This window comes from Lutra lutra, chromosome 8 (genome assembly GCF_902655055.1).
Source record: "Lutra lutra chromosome 8, mLutLut1.2, whole genome shotgun sequence".
NCBI lineage: Eukaryota > Metazoa > Chordata > Mammalia > Carnivora > Mustelidae > Lutra > Lutra lutra.
In genome coordinates, this window is record NC_062285.1 from 85,905,833 (window position 1) to 85,930,011 (window position 24,179).

General features: G+C 43.7%; 1 protein-coding gene across 2 annotated transcripts in view; it reads right to left on the reverse strand.

Moving 5' to 3' along the window:
• Window positions 1-980: 980 nt before the first annotated feature.
• PTPRO (protein tyrosine phosphatase receptor type O) overlaps window positions 981-24,179 on the reverse strand; it is a 245,685-nt gene continuing 222,486 nt past the window's right edge. For both annotated transcript variants that reach the window (XM_047742814.1, XM_047742813.1), the window contains 8 exons: window positions 17,737-17,827; window positions 16,586-16,662; window positions 15,857-15,991; window positions 15,505-15,627; window positions 11,745-11,899; window positions 10,555-10,690; window positions 3,283-3,403; window positions 981-2,298 (listed from right to left, as the gene is read on the reverse strand). In XM_047742814.1, coding sequence (XP_047598770.1) covers window positions 3,299-3,403; window positions 10,555-10,690; window positions 11,745-11,899; window positions 15,505-15,627; window positions 15,857-15,991; window positions 16,586-16,662; window positions 17,737-17,827 — 822 coding nt within the window. In that variant the 3' untranslated portion in view covers window positions 981-2,298; window positions 3,283-3,298. The remainder of the gene's footprint in view (window positions 2,299-3,282; window positions 3,404-10,554; window positions 10,691-11,744; window positions 11,900-15,504; window positions 15,628-15,856; window positions 15,992-16,585; window positions 16,663-17,736; window positions 17,828-24,179) is intronic.

Below are 24,179 nucleotides of genomic sequence, written 5' to 3' on the forward strand. Positions count from 1 at the left end.
CTATGGTAGGGCATTCTACAGTTCGTGAACAGAGACTCAGGAGGGAGAAGTCCCAAGGCATCTGTTGGGATGAAAATCCACGCCTTCTGACAGATGGATGCTTTCCTCGCTATAAATTCTGCAGCCGCAGGAACAACCGTGTCCCTGTGAACAATGGGACAGCCATGGAGAGCCCTGAAGGAAAGACTGGTAAAGTGCTTTTGTGGGAACTTTCTGTGCTCTCAGCTCTGAGTCTTCAGTCTAAACCCTGGATACTTCAACATCTCTTTTGGGAAATTTGATCTGGTACCATTTGATCCCAACACAGAAGGGGTGCTCAAGAAAAACATGAAATATTCACGAAGTGCTTTAAGTTTCAGGGGGAGTAATATTCCGGTCTGCAAAACCGAAATGAATTCCAGCTTACCCACGCATCTTATCGGCTCCATCTGAGGTGGCCAACGTCGCTCCGGACCTGTCCTTGTGTGAAAATCTGAGAATGTCACACATCCATTTGCCACCTTTCTTTAGCCCCTGAGAATGGAGTGATACATTATTCACATGTCCAAGAAGGGAAAGGAACAGGAGGGGTGAGAAGAGGAGGTGGGAGCAGGGAGGCGAGAAGGGGAGGAAGGGAGGCGAGTGGAGAACTGACAAGGCCCGCCTGAGGAGCCCAAGCTGTTAAGCCATGGGGTCTGGGCGTCCTCTGCCACTCCCCCTGCAAGGTGAACCTGTGGCTCACTGGCCCGCTCTTGCAAAGCACCGTGCCAAGGTCTGCCGTGGCCAGGCCTTCTCAGTGACAAGAGCCGGTGGGGTGCGGAGCTGCTCTCTTGGCATCCTTCACGGCCACTAAGGTCACTGATAAATTATTAAGCTGCTCCTAGGTACATGGCTCCGTGAAGATGATCGGGAGTGAAGGGAAGCCAGGGCAAGGGGTAGTGATCAGATACGCAGAGAACAAAGCCTCCGGAAGCGCACGCGGGAAGGCAGGACAGCCACAGTGAAGCCATCAGCTTCTGTTTACTCTCAGCCACGAAAGCTTTCCTTGGTGTATTCATACCACCAGCTCTTATTTTTAAGGAAGTGACACAAAGTAACAGGCTTCACAGTGCTGTCAGTGTCCCTCTTGACAGCCTGTAGATCACAATACACAACCATGTACTGTAATTATACAAAATCCAGAAGAAGAAAATGTTACTAGTTACACGGGTTAAAATGAAACTGACAACCCAAACGAAAACAAAACCAAAAGAAACTTCCGTTGGAGTCCATAGAGACAACAGCCAACGTTTTTGACAGTAGCCAAATTATCGTCCTAGCATGCTTGCAGTTCGTTGCCCTAACATCATAAACCCCCAGCTCTTCGGAGGCGGGGAAGGGAAGGAAAGTGCGTTTTCACAGCCTATGTAGTACTCAAGAGAAATAGCTTTCACATGTATGCAGGTCCACAGAAAAAGGAATGCAAACTCTAGGCACCAAGGTTGCTCAGACAGCAGTGGAGTCTTAAGAGTCCTTCTTCAAACTGCTCCAAAACAGATCTGGTTTGGTGAAAAAAGAATCTGAACAGTGACATTAGTTCAAGAAGGCCCAGGGGAAAACAACACTTAACTGTTAATAAGGAAGAAAACCATCAAGAACTAGAACAATTAAGACTTAAATATTTTTTCTACTCTACTTTGAAGCTGAATTACAGCTTTTCATATTTGGAAAAGATACGCAGTTGATCTGTGGGTAGAACCGTTCTCTCTCTCCACCCCTCCACCCGCCCCGCTCCTGGTCCAGCAGCTTAATGCCAGAGGACAGATATCGCTGGTTCAATTTCCTTGAAGTAGAATTAACATTTCCTCATGTGTGGCCAGGCCGCTTTTTAACAATGAGGTACAATTTGATACTAACAATTCCTGTTCCCTCTTGGGCTACGGGCTTGGATGGTCATGTGGGTAGAAAACGATTCAACTTCCTGATAAAATCACACATACAAAAATTATTGCACTTAAAAACAACAACAACAAAAAAACTCAGCCCAACCAGCCAAGGGCCAAGGAAACTCTCTGGAAGTGCTGTGCTCCCTGCCCTTTGCAGAGCGCCTGGACCTCTGTGGTGTTCCGTTGAATTTGGTCCATTATTAAATGTCCAGAAGTGAAGGAGTCCAAAAGACACTGTAGGCTCTTTAAGGCTAAGTCTTCCCGGTGCTTCAGGGAGACCGATTATCTCCTTGGCCTCATATGACAAAGTAGGGGCTCTTCTTAGCAAAATGGCCAGGAGGGCCCCTAAAAAACTCTGGAAGCAAGGGAGGATGGGTGCACACCATGTCCTGTCCTGCACATGAGAGAGAGAGAGAGAAAGAGAGACAGTGAGCAGCCTGGCAGGGACAAGCCACATACTGACAGGTCTGGGGCTAGAAGTAGAGCATTTTCCTCCTGAATCCCCTGTTTGCTCTCTTTACACTCAGCCCCATCACCCATGTGGACACAGGCTTATCTGTGCATCTTTCCTCCTTTAAGTCCTTTTTGTGGATCTAAATATCTTTCCCTTTTTGGCAAATTTGTCTCTCAGTCTTTACCCATTATGAAGATAGAATACTAATCCTATCCTGTTATCCACTGATCCATATGCTCTTTATCCTTCCATATGAATCCTACAATGCACGCCTGTCCTCTCCCAACCCTGGGAATGGTCCCCCCACCTCATTGTACTCAGATACATTTCACACTGTTTACTGACTTGAACTGGCATATTGTTCCTTCAGCGAAGAGTATAACAGCTCCAAAATACGATCTCCTACTTAAAGTTGAGCACAAGGCATTGAATATGTTACTAATGTTTTCAGGAAGTTCTCAAGTAAGTGTTCACATAATGGATGGAAGCAAGGCATTCCTCCACTCCACTATTCCGAGACAAGTGTCAATTTTTTTTTTCCCTTTAGGATGTGTACTCCAGCTCATATGTCCTTTGTAACCCCTTGTATGACCCTCATTATCAATAAAATATTTGGATTTTAGATAAATAGAGTGGGACGGCAGCATCCTGATATCTCAGACACAGATCCAATTTCAGGACAGCTGAAGGTTCGGGATGGAGGGAAGAAAGGTCGAATCCTAATGGGTTGCCAAAGCTCCAGCCTGTCATATCCCCCAGCCAAGTTGCGCAGAAGCGCTAAGATCTGCACGGTAGTACCATCTCCCTATACATTTGGGGGTCAGAATCAATACAGCTGGTGACTGCTGTCTTCTGTTATATCCCATCATGTCCCCTCCCATGGTGTGAAGACAGAGAGTGGATGATGGCCTCATCTCTACTTACCGCTCTGGATTCTGAACTAGGACTTGCTAACGTTCTCATAGATGACATCGCTGATGCAGAACTGCTGCTTCTTCTTCATCCACATCAGTTGCACACACTGATGGATGAAAATGTACTGCTCCTGGAGCAAAAGACCAAAGCAGGGCTCAGAGCGAGGTATTGTGCGAACACATGCAAAGATATACTGCTTTCCTATTTCAGTGGGGTTAGATACTCTGATCTGATGTCAAATGTTCATTATTTAGTAGATAACTTTATAACTAGAAAATCCAAGAGAATCAACTGTAAAAATATTCTGATTAATAATAGAACTTAGGTCATCACAGCTTATGCTAAAGGCAATGACTATCCAATCAATAAATCATCGGCCTATTTTGAAAAAAAAATTGTGTATCATCTTATAGTACACCAAAATGAATTCTGGAAAGGTTTAATAAATTAAGCCTTAAAAAAGGTTGGGGGTTGCTGAATACAGGTTAGTTTTTCTTTGATTACTTTTAGGAAGGACTTTCTAAACTTCAAAACAAAGTAGTAAATTACAAATAAAAATTTCAAACTACTGTATATAAAACAAAGTAAAATGAATAATATAAAGGGTAAATTGGAAGCTGGGAAGGAAAATTATTTTCTAAAATTGTGACAAAATGTTGATATCTTTAAAAAAAAACACATTTATTCAGTATAAAGATCAGACATTTAGCAATCAATAGCATGGGTGCAAAAAAAGTCCAATTAAAACACGTTGTTGGAATGATTTACACTTTCTACAGAACAGAAACTAAAATGACCTGTTATACAATTTGTCATAGAAACAGTCCTCGAATTTTTTGCTCATGCACATGAGTATTGTCTAAAACACGTCTTCTTTGTAGCAGCGAAGCCCTGCCACCACTGTGCTTGGCTGAGGTCACAAATGGGTTGTAACCTGTAGCTTCTCTGGCTCTCCTCTCCGGCTAAGCCTTGTTTCCTGGAAGTAGTGAAAACCTTATGACACTGCCATCACTACTGCTGGAACCGCCATAGCCACCTGGTTTCGTGGTTTGGTAAAGTATTAGCTTCCACCACCACAGGGGCCAGAGCTGCTGCCTCCAAAATTTAGTCCTTCCATGGGTCCCAACTTTGAAGATTGATTGTTGTAGTGCCAAAATCATGACAGCTTCTCCTTCCTCCAAAATTGCTTCCATCATTATCAAATCCATGATAGCCATCCTCACCACCACCACGTATCCACCACCTCCTCGACTACCACCGAAGCCAGCTCCCCGGTTTCTTCATGACCACAGTTGTCATTCCCACAAAAACCACCTCCGTGATCACCACCAAAGTTTCCAGAACCACTTCGACCTGTTTGGATGCATGAAGCACTAACCATCTCTTGCATAGCTTGGACTTTCCTTGCTTCACAGTTGTGGACATTGACGGTGTGGGATTTTTGAATGACAGTCTTGTCTACAGGATCATGGTCATCAAGTGTTACAAAAGCAAAGCCTGTTTTTGCCACTGCTTTGGTTGGTCATGATTTCAATCACTTTGATTTTCCATACTGTTCAAAATAATATCTTAGATGACGTTCTTTTTTTTTTTTTTAAGGGAGGTTTTTTTTTTTTAAATTTTATTTATTTATTTGTCAGAGAGAGAGAGCGAGCAAGCACAGGCAGACAGAGTGGCAGGCAGAGAGAGAGAGAGAAGCAGGCTCCCTGCCAAGCAAGGAGCCCGATGTGGGACTCGATCCCAGGACACTGGGATCATGACCTGAGCCGAAGGCAGCTGCTTAACCAACTGAGCCACCCAGGCGTCCCTTAGATGACGTTCTTCAGTGTCTTCTTTAATGCCACCAACAAAAATCTTTTTCACAATTAAGTGGGCACCAGGTCTTTGAGAATCTTCTCTTGAAAGCCCTCTTTGGTTGCACATCTCTTCCAACCCCCTTGTGTGGCCTTGCTTCGTGGCTGCCTCCACTGCCTCCACGGGGCCATACTTCACAAACCCAGAGCCTCTGGAGCACTTGGTGTTTGGATCTCTCATGACCACACAGTTGTGAGCATTCCCCATTGCTCAAAAATGGCTCCTCAGCCTCTTATCAGTTGTTTGATAGCTCAGATCTCTGGTGAAGAGCTTTCGCCGCTGTTTAAGCTCTTAGGAAACTGACTTAGACACAGTGGTGGTGGGAAGGGAGACTTTAATGATGCTTACTTGGTGGACATCCACAGGCAGAAAGGGATAATCTAACAAACGTATCTCGATAGCTTTATTTTTGTTTAAAATTCCTTGACTCAGTGACACACACACTTAAACTGACTGATAAAATGTATCGGCAATGAGACCAAATACTCCTGGAAGGGAGGGACTATATCTTTTTATTCCTCATGCCTAATACTCAGTGCGTTTATGAAGAGTTTTCTGAAGTAAACTGAGGAAATATTAAAACATATGCAAAAGATGGGGACATAATAAAAAAATGTAAGTTGAAACAATTGTGTCTTGTCCATGACATGAGCAAAGCTAAAGGAAAATGGTAACGCTCCCTGGTGGCTTGAGTTTGTTGAAGCTGTCATTTTTATCTATTGTTGGTGGAGGTTATTGGTGGAGGTTACTAACGTGCTAGTAAATGGTCTTGTGGACACAGATAGTAAACAAGTGGGAAAGGATTCAATTTCATGTCCTATAAAAAGGAGAATGGCTTAAATAAGACACAGCAGATTTATATGAAAAATTATTCAGTCTTTAAAATGAGATTTATAGAGTTTTGGACAATTTGGGATGATATGATAGCAAAATGTTAAGTGGAAAATTACAGTGTAAAGTTAGTAGATGTACACATAGCATATAAGGTGTAATTGTATAAAAATCATACTTGAATGAAGATAGAGGTGAAATACATCAAAATATTGAGCGTAGCTGTCTTGGTGCCATGAAATCAAAGTAACCTCATGACCCTTTACCTTTTTTCTTTATTTCCTAGAGCTTCTCTGTAAGTAATACCATCAGAAATAACCTTGACAAGAAAGTCAGTCACGATATTCACAGGAGTTAAGGGTCTTTTGTATGACAACTTTATAAAGGTTAGGTTAATACTTCAAGGTTGATACCTCAGCCTAATCTGTATTTTTCAACAAGCTTTGGAATAAGTATATTACCTTATTTTGTGATAGTATCCCATCCAGAACTGACCACCTCTTCTCATTATCACACATCACCCCGTTGGTTCTGGGCGTGTGTCAAGCACTGGGCACCGCCAGACCAGACTGTGCCTTGTTTTTCTTTCTTTCTTCCTTTCTTTCTCCTTTCTTTCTTTCTTTCTTTCTTTCTTTCTTTCTTTCTTTCTTTCTTTCTTTCTTTCTTTCTTCTTTTTTTTTATGTTTGAAGGCTTTTATTTTAATTCCAGTTAGTTAACATACAGTGTTATATTTGTTTTGGGTGTATAATGTGATTCAACACTTCTATACATTATGAGGTACTCGTCACAGGTGTCCTCCTTAATCCCCATCACCTGTTTCCCCTAGCTTCCCATAGTCCCCCTCTCTGGTAACCATCATTATAAAGTTTGTTCTTTATAATAAGGAGTCGTTTCTTAATCTCTGTTTTTCCCCTTGCTCATTTGTTTCTTAAATTCCATATATGAGTGAAATCATTTGGTATTTGTCTTTCTCTGACTTACTTCACTTAGCATTATACTCTCTAGCTCCATCCATGTTGTTGTAAATGGCAAGATCTCATCCCTATTTGTGGCTGAATAATATTCCATTGTAGGTATATCTTTTTTTTCTTTTTTTTAGAGCGTGCCTTGTTTTTCAATTCAGCACTAGACAGTGGCCAAACTTTGTGTCACGAAGAAAAAAAAAAAAAGAGCTGGACCCCAGGAAAAGTAAATGCGAGACTATTTACAGACGCATCCCTGAGAGCCCCTGAGAAGTCTAAGCCGCTGATCGGAATGACGGCTGCTCAGGACAAAGCCCTCACTGACCTCCAGGGAAAGCCTATTAGAGGAAAATCAAACAAAACCTTTGATAAAAATAGAAGAGAAGCTAAGAGAGGTGAATGCCACTCCATATAGAGCACTTTATGGTTTCAAAATGCTTGTCTAGATTCTACTATTCATTTAATGGATACACGACAGCTGTTCATGAAGGCAATGCTTACATTTTACACATGGGGACAGGGAGCTATGAGAGGGGAAGGGGGGTGTATGGCGGCCGTAAGTGGCCCAGGCCGACTCACAGAGTCTGGCCTGTGGACCCCCACTTCCTAACTACCCCTTGCTGCTCCTGGGGAGAAGCTCATAGCCTGTGCCCTGTCAGTTGAGAAAAGAGAAGGGAACACGTCAAAGTGCAGCCCACGCAGCATGTTGCCATGACCGGAAACGTGCGTCTCATGACAAACTGTTTCAATCAGTTAGTTCTGCTATTTCTGGAGTGGGGCAGGTAGAATCGAGATGACGGGCGTCTAGAGGAGGCAGGAAAATTACAAAACCAGCCATGAGAAGGAACCTGGTTCATAGCACACAGGTGGTTTATATAATTGGAAATCAGCTGGAGAATCACTCCCGTCTCTTAAAAATCACTGGGGTGGGATGATAAAACCAAAGAAAATAATTTGTTACTTTGCTCCTTATTTGTTAACATCAGTAAAGTCAAAGGCAGCAGGACTGGGGTATTATGAATGGGCTCAAGGAGGATGTTAGGAAAACCCTAACATTCAGAATCCAGGTTGAACCATGAAGAGCACGGGAACCAGGAAAAATAAAGGTAAATGAACAAGATGTTCCAGATATAACTAACAAAACAGACATAAATAAATAGCTCAAGCTAGAGAGCCTTCGCTGCAGAATCCCGAGGGAACTCAAGAGTGAAGCTGGAACAGTTGGAAAAAATCAGTAACTTATGGTGACCTCTGCCTCTTTTGCTGACTTTGAGTTTTCCCACCAGAGTTCAGGGAAGGGCTATTGCCCTTTAAAAAGACAGTTTCCCTGGAGATGTCAGCCTAAAAATGCTGCTGGAAACAACAAAGCCAAACAACCAAGATTTGGGACCAGAAAGTTAGGGAGAACGCAAAACACTTCCTCAGCTCTGCCAAGACACACGGGCTGACTGCTCTAGTTCCGTGCCATTACCACACTTGAGAAGAGATAAATGGTGTTGCAAATTGGATGGAGGGTCTGCCATGTGAAGGTAGTTTTTAAAAAGGCATTAGGATTCTGTAATTGGGAAAGCCAAAGGCAAAAAGGCTATAATCAAAGTCTATAAAATTAAGTCAACGGGGCAGACACTTCATCACATCCAAAATACTTAAAATAAGGAGTGGCCCTTTGAAGTTTGGGGATTAAAATACATAATGGGGAGTTTTCACCACATATTAGGATGTAAATTTATGGGAGTGAAAACCAAAAATATGGACCGATTGATAAAGCACTGTTTAATCACTAGGTAGTGGGCTTCTCTGGGGAAGCAGAACATTTTGAGCTTACACCAACGAGGTAATGTTCGTGTCCCACTGCTGTAAATTAGAAGGCAGCTGGGCTGGGATGTGAGTGGGCTCAAGGAAGTGAGCAAACAAACACATCATCAATGAGACCTGCATGCGAATGGGTCACTCTTTCCAAAGTGGTATGATCTTGGTAAAGTGCAGAAATAAATCCCTTGGGTCGGCTGTACTGAGCCTTTGTCAGATGGGAGTGAGGAAGCAGGAAATAAAAGTAAAGAGTTGGAGAGGAGAAACCAGAAGCGTGGGGAGAACTGAGATGGCCTTCAGCAGAAAAATTGATAAAGAAGATGTCATCCATATATAAAGTGGAATATTATTAAGCCATCAGAAAGGATGAATACCCAACTCTTGTAGCAACATGGACGGGACTGTAGGAGATCATGCTGAGGGAAACAAGTCAAGCGGAGAATGTCAATTATCATATGGTTGCCTTTATTTGTGGAACGTAAGGAATAGCATGGAGGACATTAAGAGAAGGAAGGGAAAAATGAAGGCGAGGAAATCGGGGCGGGGTGGGGCGCGGTGGGGGCGGGGTATGAACCATGAGAGCCTGTGGCCTCTGGGAATCAAACTGAGGGTTTCAGAAGGGGAGGGGGCAGAGGGAATGGGTGAGCCTGGTGGTGGATATTAAGGAGGGCACGGATTTCATGGAGCACTGGGTGTTATATGTCAATAATTAATCTTGGAACACTACATCAAAAACTGATGATGTACTGTATGGTGAATAACATAACATAGAAAAAAAAAAAGAAAGGAAAAAGACAGAAACCGGAAGCGTGAACCGAGAGCTGCCATTACTACAGGCTCTTTGAGTTATACTGACACCTAGTGGTGCTTAGTAGGAAAAGCATGGGGAAGACGAAGGCAGCATTTCATCTCTTGGAACTTGAGTAGGTCAGGTCAGGTTGTTTTCTACTCTACAAGCCTTCCGCCCCCAAAATCCCTGAGCAAAAAGGATTATTGTATGCTCCAAGCTGAGAGGTCGCAAGTACCGCACGGTAACGAGGGTTCTGAACCAGCTACTGTGCGTGGGTTTCGGTGGCACCCAGGAGCCCACACGCTGCTGCTGGGAGGCTGTGTGATGCTGTGCGCCGGCAGCAGCCCAGGGCTAACCACTCGGGCCGAAGTGCTTTCAGAGGCTTCCAGGCAGGAGAGGATGGGATGGAAGAGGAGGAAGAGGGAGCACACAACACTGGTGGGTATTTCTGGGGATGCTCCCATGTCGTTACAATGGGTATTCCTTTAGATTAAGGACACTGGCAGCACTGCTCCGTTGGGAGCTGGAAATCCTTAACATCATAAGAGGGACAGAAAGCATAAATCCAGCCCCTGATCATCATCCAAAGTGCATTGGGACAGATAGTCACATAGAGGACGAACTAATGCCAAACTTATTGAATCACATCTAGCATTTCAAATATAAAAAATCACGTCAGTTCCACGGTCTCCTCTTGGTGGCATTTACCCAGATCGGCTGTCATCTTCACTGAACTCGGTCTGTCCAAAGAGGTTTTATTCTATTACACATATTGTAGATGCATCCATGTGCCTTGGATTACTAAAGGGCATAGGACACCAACTGCAGAGCTAGCACTATACACTGAATGGATTCCTAGAGGCTAATATCTATTTTTTTTGTACCTTAAACAGTTTGAACATGCACACTAAGAAACTGGGAAGAGCAGAGGCAGGAAAAAAACTGAGACAATTGTTTTGAAACATGAGACTGAATCACGAGAAGTTTCTCAGTCCAGGGCATATTTGAAAATACATTTTTGATTCCGCTCCTACCTCTGTCTGCACCATAGACATCCGGTATGATCGCATTTCCGACACCAGCCCTAAGATGTCGACAAACTCATGATCCCGAATGTGCTGCAGGAGCCTGTCCAGGGCAATGAATGTTCCCGTCCGGCCGACTCCCGCACTGCAAGAGAGTGTCCAGACAGCATGTTCCTCAGACAGTGATTTTATACGGTTGCAAACAATTGGCCACTAGAAAATCCCCCAAACTACAGGTAGCACCACTGAGAAAAAGGAAGAAATATTCCTGAGAAAATTTCCCTAATTTGAAATACACGATTGTGGTTGGTGGTTTTGTTTTGTTTTGATTTGAGAGAGAGAACTCAATGGCGGGGTTGGGGGGATGGCTGGGAGAGGGAGAAGCAGACTCCCCACTGAGCAGGGAAATGCACGCAGGATGCAGGACTTGATTCCAGGACCCTGAGATCATAACCTGAGCTGAAGGCAGACTTAACTGACTGAGCCACCCAGGCATCCATTAGTGTGTCTTTCAGTGTCACATTTCTGTCACATTTTTGAATTGCCCTGTTGCCTCCCTCAAAGAGGTGTGGGGCCCCCTGTTTCCTGAGGAAGATAAGGAGTCCAGAGGGAGCCTGCTGGTGACTTGCTTCCTGGTCTCAGGGAGCTGATACACAAAAAACAATTCCAGTCTTCCTTGTATCCTTGGAGTTCAGTCACACCCCCTGCTGGAAAGTCGTCTTGAGAGACCACACACTAGCTCTAGCTCTGGGGTGACAGCCATTTGCAGGAGGTCAAGAATATTTATGTTATTTAATGCTGTGATTAGTGATTTTTAGTCCCACATTGTGTTTGGCCATGTTATAAACCACTCAGAATCACTGAAGGCATGGATTTGAGCCCTAATCCCTCCCCATTCCAGCTGCATGAATTTACATGAATCCCTTCACCTCCCCACTTCTCGGGTCTTTTTTTTTTTTCTTTTTTTAATCTGAAAGTGAGACTAATAGGATCTACCTCATAGACTATGGGGAAAAAGAAAAGCCATATTATAAGCAAATCACGTATCTAGTAAGATATCCGTTAACTGTAAATTTTAGAAAGTCAGAGTTCATGTCATGGCGAATTCAGTGGGACCGAGGTATATGGGGGGCTGGGCTCTTGGCTTTGTAAAGCAGAGCCTGTGGTACCACCAGGGAAGACACGGCTGATGAGGTTACCTGCAGTGCACGATCATGGGGCCTTTGCTCTTCGTAGCTTGCTGTCGAACCACGTGTACGAACTGCAGGATGCTCTCGGCCGCATTTGCTGTGGGTACCCCGTGATCGGGCCACGCCATGTAGTTGAAATGCATCACATCCTGTGTCTCATCCGCCTTTAGGAGGAAAAGCCAACACAAGCGTGAGTGTCACAGTGTGCCCGCCAGGTAGCCTGGGCTTCCCTGGCTTCAGAAGTTAAAGCCCGTTCCCACCCTGGCCGGTCCCTCTTCCCTTCCCAGCCCTGTATCTGGCACAAAGCGTGCCCTGAAAAAAAAAAAAAAAAAAAAAAAACTAATTGTATAACACTTCAAAGAGTAGGGTAAAGAGGTGAATCCATGGCTTTATAGAGATAAGAGCTCCAATGGATTGGGGTTTGCTTCCCAGCTCGGCCTTTTGGCAACTGCATCAGCGTTGGTCCATGAATCCCATGGAAGGTGCTATTGGTTCCTTCCTGCCCCCGGATCCCCTTCATCAGGCTGATGAATCCCTTTTCTAGCTGCTGCTAACAGCATATGGCTGCATCCTCCTCATGGCTAACTTCTACAAAGGGACGCGCCTTGCTGGGGTATGCCCAGGGAGATGTGTTTTTCTGAGGAGGGTAGCCCACAGCTGAGGAATGACGGATACTGGGGTACAAAGCACCTGCTCCCTCATGTCAGGGGGTAAGCTAACAGCACGGTGCCATTCACTGCCCTAGCCATCTCCATGGGATCCTGCTGAGGCCAGAATTCAGAGTAACCCACTGCTGTGTGTATCTCCTTACCTGCCCTGTCCTATCCTGCTTACCTGGCTCCCTTAGAGATTTTACCCAAGATTACACTTTCAGAACCTCACCAAGGGGACAATCCCTGTCTTGTGCTCTGACCCAAGAAAAACTTGCTGAACATGTTTTCTCATACCTAAAATGAGCCCTTTTAGATGTTATAAGATAAAATACCCCATCACAAGGATGGTTGTGAGAATTAAGTGTGCTCATGTCTGTGAAGGATGGGACCTGGTAGATATGGTCATCACTACTACCTAATTACCACCACCCTCTCCCATCCAGCTCAGCGTAGGTATACGGTTGGTTCTGGGAATCCCAATGGGTTGGTATGTTTTGTATATTTATCTCATTCATATTAACCCATATGTCAAATACATTCTTGTCCCCTCAGAACTGAGTAATTGTCAGTGAGGGTATGGGCCTTCAAGATTCGCTCTTCTTTTCTTTCTTCTTCTTCTTCTTCTTTTTTAGATTTATTTATTTGAGAGAGAGAAAGAGTAGGGGAAGGGGTAGGGAGAGGGAGAGAGTCTCAAGCAGACACTGCACTGAGAACAGAGCCCCATTCAGAGCCCGATCTCACAGCCCTGAGGTCACAACTTGAGCCCAAACCAAGAGTCTGATGCTTAAAAGACTGAGCAACCCAGGTGCCCCAAGACTCACTCCTTTTAGTCTCTACTAATTTGTAGGCATAAAGATTTATTCTGTTCTTACTATCAATTGTCACAAATATTCCAAATCCAGGCCTCACAAAGATCTAATTCTTCCCCCTTCCCTCAAACATTCTAAAAGCCTAGAATCCACTGGGTGAATGGAATACTTTTTTTTTTTTTTCACTTCTCCAACAGATTTATTAAAGGAATGGATTTTGAGGAGAAAAAACATGGGGCAGAGGTATGGAATAGAAAATAAATACAAATGTAAGCTGTTTTGCTAATTGTTTTATAACCACAACAATGTGCCATAATTTGGCAGAATTTGGCCTGGCTATGAAACTAAAGTTAGGTTTAGGTATTCAGGAGAAATGAATTCCTAAGAATCAGTAGTCTTGGGTGTAGTAAAATGTGTATAATGTAAGTAAATACATAAATAAAGCATATACATGTAAGATCTGTGCAAATAAATAAACCAGTGCCCCACCTGCACCTCCCCCCATCCCCTCTGTAGTAAGACTCTCCATCCCCAGCCACATGCAGTCCCTCCCTCACTGCCTTCAAGGGCTCCTTCTCAGACACAAGGAACATGCATGTGCAGGTCTGCAAAGATGCTGGCGACTCTCACTGCTGTTTCCAGGAGGTATGGCCAGGAAGTAACCCAAGCATAATAAATTGTGCAGAACGACTCCATTACCCAGCACCATGAGGACTGAAGCACACGCAATCACTAGATAACCTTGGTTGCCCAGAGAAACTCCCCCAAAATGTTAGCTCTTTTCAAAGGCTGATTACAGGCTTCGTGCAAAGACCTGCACGTGGTAGGCAATATATACGTATGTGTGTGTGTGTGTGTGTGTGTATTATTATACATATTTTTTTCAGAAATTTTTACATATATATATATAATTGATCTGAAAATATATCCAGCTAAAATATGCAAAGTGGTTCAAAACTAGGAAACACTTAAATTGTCACTAGTCTCTCTATAGCTACAAGACAGAATTCTTCATGCAAGGGTGATCCCTGTCAGCTGAATAGCAAGGCACGCATCAATGGGAATGAACACATGTTTGCTGGTTTTAGTCCCCAGTTCCTACTCAGTTCAGGCCAAGTTTTCAAATTTCATGTTATGGTCATTTTCCTCCTTTCTTATTAAATGAGAAAACCATCCTTGTTACATCTTAGCCATTACAAAATTTCTCTTACTCCGATTTCCTCAATCATGTGCTTTTATCTGGTTGTACGTTGAAAGCTCCCATGTGTCGGTATGAAGGGAGTAAGGAAGAATGTGAACAAAAATTGAAACAAATAGAAAAACATCCATTAGCACAGCACAATGTTCTTTTGCAATACACCTTTCATCCAGGAAGCGTAAAATTTAGATTCTGTGTTTATGGCCAAAAGGGGGCACTCTTGGACCAAACGTTTGTAACTACAGTCTACACATCTTACCAGAAAACACTATTATTCCATGTTTTATTTTAGTGTTTTAAGACCGTGACACGATTATCGTTGAAAGCTAGGTGACCATTTAAGACCAAGGACAAGAAACATAGTACTGACCAGACACTGATCTATGTGACTTTTCTCTGTCAAGGAAACAGGCATGGAACAGACCCTATTTTGCGCTTGGCACTCTCTTTTCTCCTGGATGCAAACCTGGGGAATTATTTGTTCTACCTTTACCCAGATGTTTACCCTGTCTTTCTGGCTGAAATAGGCAAGAAACAAAGCAGGATTTAAAGGGCACTCAGGTTGTCAAATATTTTTCTCTGAGGAACGTCTGTGAGCTTTCCAAGCGTTTCACTATTTTTGAAATCATTCATTCAGCCCCTCATTTATTCATCCCACAAAGATTTTTATAAGTGGCTAAGGGTTGGGATTACAAAGCTTATTAAAACAGGGTACTTGCTTCCCACACCATTATGGATGAAATGGGAAATGAATATGTTCAAAGTAGGATTTATCTTTTTTTTTTTTAAAGATTTTATTTATTTATTTGACAGAGAGAGATCACAAGTAGACAGAGAGGCAAGCAGAGAGAGAGAGGAGGAAGCAGGCTCCCTGCTGAGCAGAGAGCCCGATGCGGGACTCGATCCCAGGACCCTGAGATCATGACCCGAGCCGAAGGCAGCGGCTTAACCCACTGAGCCACCCAGGCGCCCCAGGATTTATCTTTTGAAGAAAGCAGTGTTGCAAAGTGTGAAGAGCTCACAGTCTGACATGATGGTGGGTTGGCCTCTGACATGTGGGCGTCCCCTCAGCATGGGGACAGCACCTGAACGTGTGCTTCATGACTTACATAGTTAATCCGGAAGTGTCTGCGGGCCCAGTCCTCCCGCTCTTCCTCCGAGATCATCTCCACGGTGATGTCTCCGTAAGCTATGGGCTCTTCCGTGAACGGCCAGTAATGGTCGCATTTCACCTGAGGAGACAATGGCACAACCTTTCAAAACAAACAGGTGATAGAAGAAAGAGCCAGTGCTCACTTAGGAAAAACAGAAGTCCTTGTCTCTGAAGAACTGTGTCGTACTATTGTGAGGATGAAAATGGAGCAAGTGGAAGTCTCTGGTACACAGTAAGCACTCAAGCCATGGCCACAGCTGGTATGGGTTGTGCTGTCCCAGTGGGGACACCCCCACCCAGGCACTTACCCTTCTTTTCTCATTACACTGCGTGAGCATGACAATGATCTGGGACTTCTGTTGTAGAACCATCTTCCAAAAGTCATTTCTGGTCTCAGGCAGTGGCCCCTGTGTGGCAATATATTCCTGGGACGAGTTGTATCCCTGAAGGATGAAGTGAAAAATTTGTCACCTAAGGGACCACTCTCAACACCAAACCCTGCTCCCCACAAAGGAGGAAAACCTAAGAATTTACTGGGGATCAGTCTGGCAAAGGATCACACAGCCTGGATAGTGTTCTCTCCCTTTTTCATCAAAGAGGTGATTAGAGTAACGGACCTGCTCAGGTCTGTGTGATTGGAAGCCTTGTTCTCACACCTCTTTTACGGGAACAGTCACTGTTTTTAAAGCACAGGGGCTCGGTGGGGGTGGGGTGGGGTGGGAGCCCTTGGAGTTGAGTTGCCGAAATCGAAGTTTATACATGAGAAAGGTGATTTAGGGTGATTATTTACTTTCACTTTCACCAGATCTTTACTGAGAAAGCCAAACATTACTCATCTATAGGCTCCCCCCCCCATTCATTATTCTGAAGAGGAATAATGGGAACTGTTCCTGAGAGCTGGGGTTCCAGGTGGAGAACGGCTCTCTTTACAACAATTGGATGCTTCCCTGAATAGTCCCCTTCTTGCTGAGTTAGAATTGGGATGCCTGATTTTAAAACATTTTTGTATTTTATTTTATTTATGGTCTTTTACTTACAGGAATGTAGTTGGCATTGATATAGTCTGTGCCTTCCTCTTCATTCATGGAGACTAATCTCACACGGCTAAAGTCATCTGTAAAGAACAACAAGAAGAGAGATTAAAAATGGGAGCAGAAAGAATTGTCTTGACCTTCTCTATCCAAATAGCAAGTCCGATCAGCCCGTGACAGGGTAGGTCGAGTTTAATTCACCCTGATATTTCAACCACACCTCAGTCTTAGTTTCTTGTTTAAGTATAGAAACACACCTCAATCAGTGTTTCCTCTCCATCAGCTCCCCTGTCCTTGTCTCTGGGCTGTGGGGACATTATGCAGGATCGTTAGAGGAACTAAAATATCAGGGAGGTTGTATAGAAGGCTAGAGGATGTAACCTGAATCCATGATTCCCATGTCACCCAGCACATCCAGAAAATCTACTACCTTTCGGAAACCTAGGCGTTGCTCGGACTTTGTGTAAACAGACTTCAGATGAGAAAAGTACATTCTGGAATATGTACAGATGTAAAGTGTTATAATGTGACACTGTGCAATTTCATCAAGAAGACTGATTAAGGAGAGAGTTCTCCTTCTAGAGCTTTTTCAGCTATCCTCCTCCCCGGTCTCCATTTTTCCCAGCACTACCCCCTCCCCCCACCTCTAGCCAGTGTGGCAGAGAAGAAAGTTAAATCTACATAGTGAAGTATTTTATTTGTCCAGTAAGTGCTTCGTATTACTTTTTTTTCTCTAATGTTGCTTTTATTACAAAATGTTAAGCAACAAGAAAACCTGCCGGAAGGAAGAAAGAGGAGGCATTTTAGTAGATCGGTCTCCTTCCCTTGTCAGGGAGTTGATTGAAAATAGTTTATGATAGCTCAGATTATCTTATCCTAATTTGGCTAAGATTTCTGATCTCCAAAGAACCAAATGGTCAGTCTTTCCTGACCATCAGACACAATTCAGTTGAAAGCAAAGAAATTCAATATTCCTACATAGGATGGGATCTAGCAACATCAAAGCACAAATGGGACCAATGCAGTCACAGAGATGGCCTAGAGGATCTCGAGGGCAGCTGGGCTTAGCCAGAGATTGCTGAAAGTGATGAATCTGCAGTAACAGTCGGTCAGCCTTTGAGAGACATGAATAGGAGAGGCTCTAGTGACAATCTTACACGGTAGGATGTTTGTGTAACGATTTTTACATCGGTTCAGTGGAAGGTCTGCTGCAAAGTGCGGAATGTCCAGTCCAATCAATTTCAACTCCTGCAAATGACAGAGAACAGAGTTGAGATTTCGGTATTTGGTGTGGATTGGATTATCGTTCACACTGGATTATTCCTCACTCCCCATCTGTAATAGAATCATCACACCCCCTCTTCCACGCGAGGTTCCAGTTACTCCCTCTTGGGACAGAGCGCACTTCTCCACTCCACTGTTCTCAGCTTGTTTTGGCCAATAAACCTGGGTAGGGATCATTCTGATCAGAAGCTTTAAGTGTACTTGCTCAGCTGGGTTTTCCCTCCTGTGCGACTACCATCTGTCGTGAAAAGGACATGCCCAGGGAAGCTGGTGGCCCCAGAATGAGGAGAGGCTTACAGCAGACCTGGTTCTGTCCTACAGACCCTTGAGGGACGAAAGAAATGTTGTTGTGGATCCCTGAGATTTTGAGATTTACCCTATAGGATGCTTCCATATTTATTGCAGGAATAGGGTTAATAAAATACGTAAATATTCTGAATCGCTCAGTGATCACATGGAGAAGGTAAGAATTGTTTCAAAAACTTGAAAACCGAGACATATTTCAGAGCTTTGGAGGTATATATTTACTGAAATGTACACACTATGTGTAAACCTTTCTGTTCTATGGGGAAATGTAGGTATTTCTCCTACAGGCAATAGCCTTAGAGAAAGTAGTAAAAGAATGAGTAACAAGTAGGGAGTATTCCTCATGTTATAAGAAGTAAGACCTACAGGCACTAAGTATCTGGAAATAAATCGGACAGTAAGAATGAATCAGTAGTGGATAGGCAAAGCTTTCAGTGAAAATAGGAACAACCAAGTGCGTGCCTTTAAGTACATATCTACACTCCTATAAATCCTATAATCAAAATGTGCATTGGTAGGGCAACTTTTGTATAAACAGACAACCATCACACTTCAACAAGATTATGTTACAGGCTAGGGGGGCCTCTAAGCATTCATCTCATGTGTCTTATTGGAAACAAGCAGTTATGGTCAGGCCACCTGGATTTCCCAGGAGTTGTTCATACTGTGGTTGGTGTGAATAGCTCCCTGGAGTTGGGCAGTGCACAACCAGTGCAGCAGATCTGGTTATGTTTCTGTACAAAGTTCAGGGAGCTATTAGTGAAAGGCATATACAACCATCTAGAAATGGAATGATGTAGATAGTATGCACCTCTCTGTGAGCCTACTAATGGAGGCAGTAGAGAAACCATTTGCTGTAATTTTTTTTTTCACTCAGATAGGATGTTAATGTTGCACACACAGTTTACTCTTCACAATTCCTTCCAATTTTTACTCCAGTGAATCAGGAGTGAGAATACATATCTGGGGGAAGAGTTTGGGAGCATCTTTGAAAGACTTCTGAAGGGGGTTGGGGACTTTGGTGATGTTCTGAGAGACTGAAGAGGCATATCCCTTTCATGGCTCTTCTGTCTTGATTTGAATGTTCTTTGAAAAGCATATACTTTAAAGAGACCAAGTTCTTGGGTCTTTGCTGCATCCACATAGAAGTTCCTTGTCAACTTACTGGGATGCAAACTGCAGTCCACATAGATGGACCAACCTGAATCACTCAGCTCTCTCTCCTCCCTTCATTCTGCAACACTTTGGGCCTTTTAAGATCATGAAATCCCGAGCTCTGGGGTCCAAGTTGAAGTCAACTTTAAAGAGAGGCTCTGTTGACTTTGATCCTCAATTCACAAAGGGAGTTTTTCTGTCTCAGGCAAAATCCTTGCTTGCTAAAGGCCTTTAACCAGAAGCATGTCACTGTTACTTTATAAGTGGTCTTTCCATTTTAAAGGGTTTTCAAAGACTGACTATATTCTTTTAAGTAACAAAATTTATTTTTAGCAAACTCCAACTGAATCAGTGTTATGTTTAGGTTGGTTCTTTGGCAGCTAGAAGCTAATTTAAATGATGCTTCCATTGCTTAAAATCTTTTGGAAGTCTACCTCCTTTAGAGAGTATCTTTAGAGATAGTTGGTCAAAACATCTGGCTTCTTTTGGTGTACCACTCATAAAACGTAGGGTCTTGGAAAAGTAGCTCAACACTTGGTAACATCAGTTTAGTTATCTGTAAGATAAGGCTAACAACTTTCCATCCCTCAGTCCTGTAGAGTGACTCTCCAGGGGAACAATGAAACGCAACACATGTGAATACAGCACTCCTGATAACGGAGGGGAGATGCTTCTGTTCAGATTCTTTGTTTTGCTTTGCCTGGACGTGTAACTTCTCCCTCCTCTGCCATTTGCACTAACAGACCCACAACCTTCTCCTCAAGTCCCCTGCTTTGAAGACAGACTGATGAGCCACAGGAAGAGGCCTCGGTGACGAAAGAAAAGTGTGGAAACAGATTGGAGCTGGGAGCGGGAGCACATATGGAAGCCGACTAACTGATAGAACTTTAATTGTGTGTTGCCTCCCTGCTGTAAGTGCCCTAAGCTGGTAAGAGAGGTTTAATTGGCTCAACACTGTAAATGTAAATTGCCTCTGAATCGAGGCAGAGCAGGAACGGCAGGGGTGCACAAAATGCTTCCCGATCTTTTGTAATTTAGCCTGTCACTAAGTGGAAAATCAAATACTAAGTTTCCCGGTTCAGTAGCTTTGCAGTTATTCTCTTTCCAACCATATGGAAGCTCCGGAGGCTTTAATCTTCATAAAGGCAAAGGACGACGTGATGGCCTGAAACCAACATAAATCATTTTTGAATTTTCATTTGCCAGTTTGGTTTCTGTTATGATTTATGACGGTGTGTTTCTTCCCGGGGGCCACAGAGTCATCCACAGTGGGTAGAGTGGTGGCTCCCCAAAAGATGCATCCACACGCCAACCCCCAGAACCTGTGAATGTGGTCTTATTAAAGAAGAGGCTTTGCAGGTGCAGTTAAGTTAGGGATCATAAGACAAGATTATTCTGCATTATCTGGGTGGGCCCCGTATCCCAGAGAGAAGGCCATACAAAGGCAGAGACATAGGTTGGAGTCATGCAGCTGTAAGCCAAGGAGCACCTGGAGCCTCCCAGAAGCCGGAGAAAGCAAAGAAGGATTTTCCCCTAGAGCCTTCAAAGGACACATGGCCCTGATAACACTTTGATTTTGGACTTCCGGCCTCTAGAACTCTGAGAGAACAAACTCTGTCGCTTTAAGTGACCAAGACTGTGGTAATTTGTTATGGCAGCCCTGAGAAACTACTACAGTCCCCAAAGCCCAATGGCAATCTACGTTGGGTTGGCAGTCTACTTTGATTTTGGACTTCCAGCCTCTAGAATTCTGAGAGAACAAATTCTGTTGTTTTAAGTGACCAAGACTGTGGTAATTTGCTATGGCAGCCCTGAGAAACTACTACAGTCCCCAAAGCCCAGTGACAGTCTATGACCCCGGGGTAGGTTGGGGACAGCAAAGCACAAACATATTCACTGTGTTAGTCCGGTCCAGCTGCCCGCAAAGTACCATAGACTGGGTGGTTTAAATAATGGACATGTATTCCTCACAGTTCTGGAGGCTGAGCAGGCTAATATCAAGGTGCTGACAAGGTAGTTTTCATTCTGGGGCTTTTCATGACTTGCATGTGACTACCGTCTCACTGTGCACTCGTGTGACCTTTCTTGCCTAACCCTACTTACCTTCCCAAGCTTCCATCTTGTCCACATATCAATTTTGGGAGGACACAGGCAGCTCGTAACCTGCGCAGTCACCTTCCAAGAGGACTGCAAACTCTATTCCGGCTGTAGAGTCTGTAAGAGTGTCAGCAGGGTCTAAGTATTTGGGACCGTTTGGACCACAGAGTCAGGTGAGTTTGATTACTGGACTATGGAACAAGTGGGGAGACACAACGTCACTGGTGGTATTGACAGTGGTGGAGCCATCTGTGGCAGATGCAGGGCTTGGTGGAACTGGGCAAGTTCTGGCTGGTTTTCAGATAAATGCAAAAGGAGCCAGGATTTAGAATGAGGTGTTTAGTGAGGCTCTGTATTCATTTCTGAGGGCTGCCTTAAGAAAGTACCACAAGCTGAGTGGCTCAGAGCAACAGAAATTGTCTTATAGTTCTGGAAGCTGTATGTCTGCAGTCGAGGTGTTAGCAGGGACTTCTGACGTCTGTCATTTATGGAGGAATATTAGGGCATCCTTCCCGTCTCTTCTTAGTGTCTGATGGTTTGCTGGTAACCTTTGATATTCCTTCACTTGCCACCCTATAACTCCAGTCGCTGCCTTTGTCACCACATGGTGTTCTCCCTATTTGTCTCTGTGTCTTCACACAGCTCTGTTTCCATAGGGACACCAGTCTGACTTGGAGCCCACACTGCTCCAGAATGACTTCATCTTAACTAATTACATCTGTAATGACCCTGTTTCCAAATAAGGTCATATTCGGAGGTACTGAGTGCTTAGTGCTTCAACATATCTTTGGGGGACACAATTCAACCCAGGACTGATACTCTAAAGGAAGAATGGGGTACAGTAGAAATGGATGTGTTGGGGAGGTGATGGAAGACTGGAGGAGAAGGACGCCAAGTTCAGGGAAGTCTGGCAGAGCCCTGGGCACTAGGATGGGATTTAGGGGTCATGCTCCAGCTGCCGGACAGATTGCTAGTATAGGCACCTGGAAATAGAAGATTAGAAACAAGAGGAGGGAAGATTAGAAAGATTGAAAGATTAGAAGATTAGAAACAAGAGGAGGGAAGACTCAGGTCTGGGAACCAAGCAAAGACCCCTGGAGTAAGAGAGTTCAAGGTGACTTATTTTAATAATGGCTGCATGTAGGTCTCCAGTGAATTGGCCCAGAACACAAGTAAGAAGAGCTGCCACTGGGAGCTACCAGCAGAAATCCTGGCTCATCTATCATGAACAATGTGGCAAGGAGTGCAGTTTGTTTTGGCCTTTGGAACCACGTTTCTGAACAAAGATGGCGAGGGCTTTTGCTAGCATCCTGATTAAACAAATACAAAACACAGAAATTAATGGCAGAATGAGCAATATATGGTAGGTCTCATGGGCTCTCCAACTTCAAGCTCTAAATTCTGGCTCTTCAAAACCCTTCCGTATGAGATATACGGAAGGAGGAATGGAACCTAATCCCTGAGTCCCAAGCCTCCTTAAGAAATGATGCACATTTTCATCAGAAGGATAATCAATCTTCCCAGCAGTTCTAAAATCAGATGCAGAGTGAAAAAGAAATGCATTTAGTGAGTGCACCTTAGCAAGTCATATAGCTTCATGTATGACTTATAGCTGTATTGGTTATATATGCAAACCCAGACATTCATTTCAATTAGTATAATGCTTATAAATGATGTAATTTCTCAGTATGAGTGTGATCTTTCAACGTCAGTATCCAAATGAATACAACTATTAAACATTCATACAAACAGAACAAATAACTGTTCAGCTACTGAATTTAGCTAAACCAGCTGATTGGGCCATTTTCATACCCTCCTGGGTTCTTATTAGAGCAGGAAACCTTTTTTTTTTTCCTTCTTAAGTTTTGATTAATTACCAATTTCAGGAAAATTTGACGGCTGCCGTGTGAAAGGTCTGACATACATCATAAAATCAGGTATGGGTATGAGTCTTTGAAAACAGATGAGGGTACCCAGACATGGAACCTGAGGGGTCAGCAGCAGGGTGGGGTGGAGGCTGGCGGTGCCTGAGAGCTGGTGAATGAAAAAGGAAGTGAGTCAGGCCCATGGGTCACTGCTTGGGCAAATATTAGCTCAAATATCACTGCCTGAGCCTGTGACTTAAAGCCGACTTCTGGAGAATAATTTGTATTTCCTCACCAGAACAGGGACACACTATCAGGACTTGGCACCAATCAAGTTACATATAGGATCAACAATGTATTGAGAACAACGATATATGGAGAAAAGCTTCGGAGAAAATAAAGATACCAAACAGTCCTTCAAATCATGGTGTGATCGGTAACTTCAGGTGTCAGCTTGGCCAGGCTAGACAGTGCTTGGTCAGACATCAGTCTAGATGTTGTGGGAAGGGTTTTTGTTTGTTTGTTTGTTTTGTTTGTTTGTTTGTTTTTAAGATGTAATTAACATTTAAATCTGTAGGCTTTGAGAAAGCAGATTACTCTCCATAACATGGGTGGGCCTCATCCATCAGGTGAAGACCCTAAGAGAAATGACTGAGGTGCCTTGAGGAGGAGGAAATTCTGCCTCCTGCTTGCTTCTGGATTGAGCGGCAACATCAGTGCTTCCCTGGGTCCACACCCTGCCCTGTGGTTTTCAGACTTGTGAGCTTCCACACTGTTGTGAGCCTGTTCCTTAAAATAAGACTGTCTCTTTATCTATATTTCTTCTATTATATTATTGTATATAGGATATACATACTATAATATATAAGGATTCTCAATTGTATAAGAAGTAT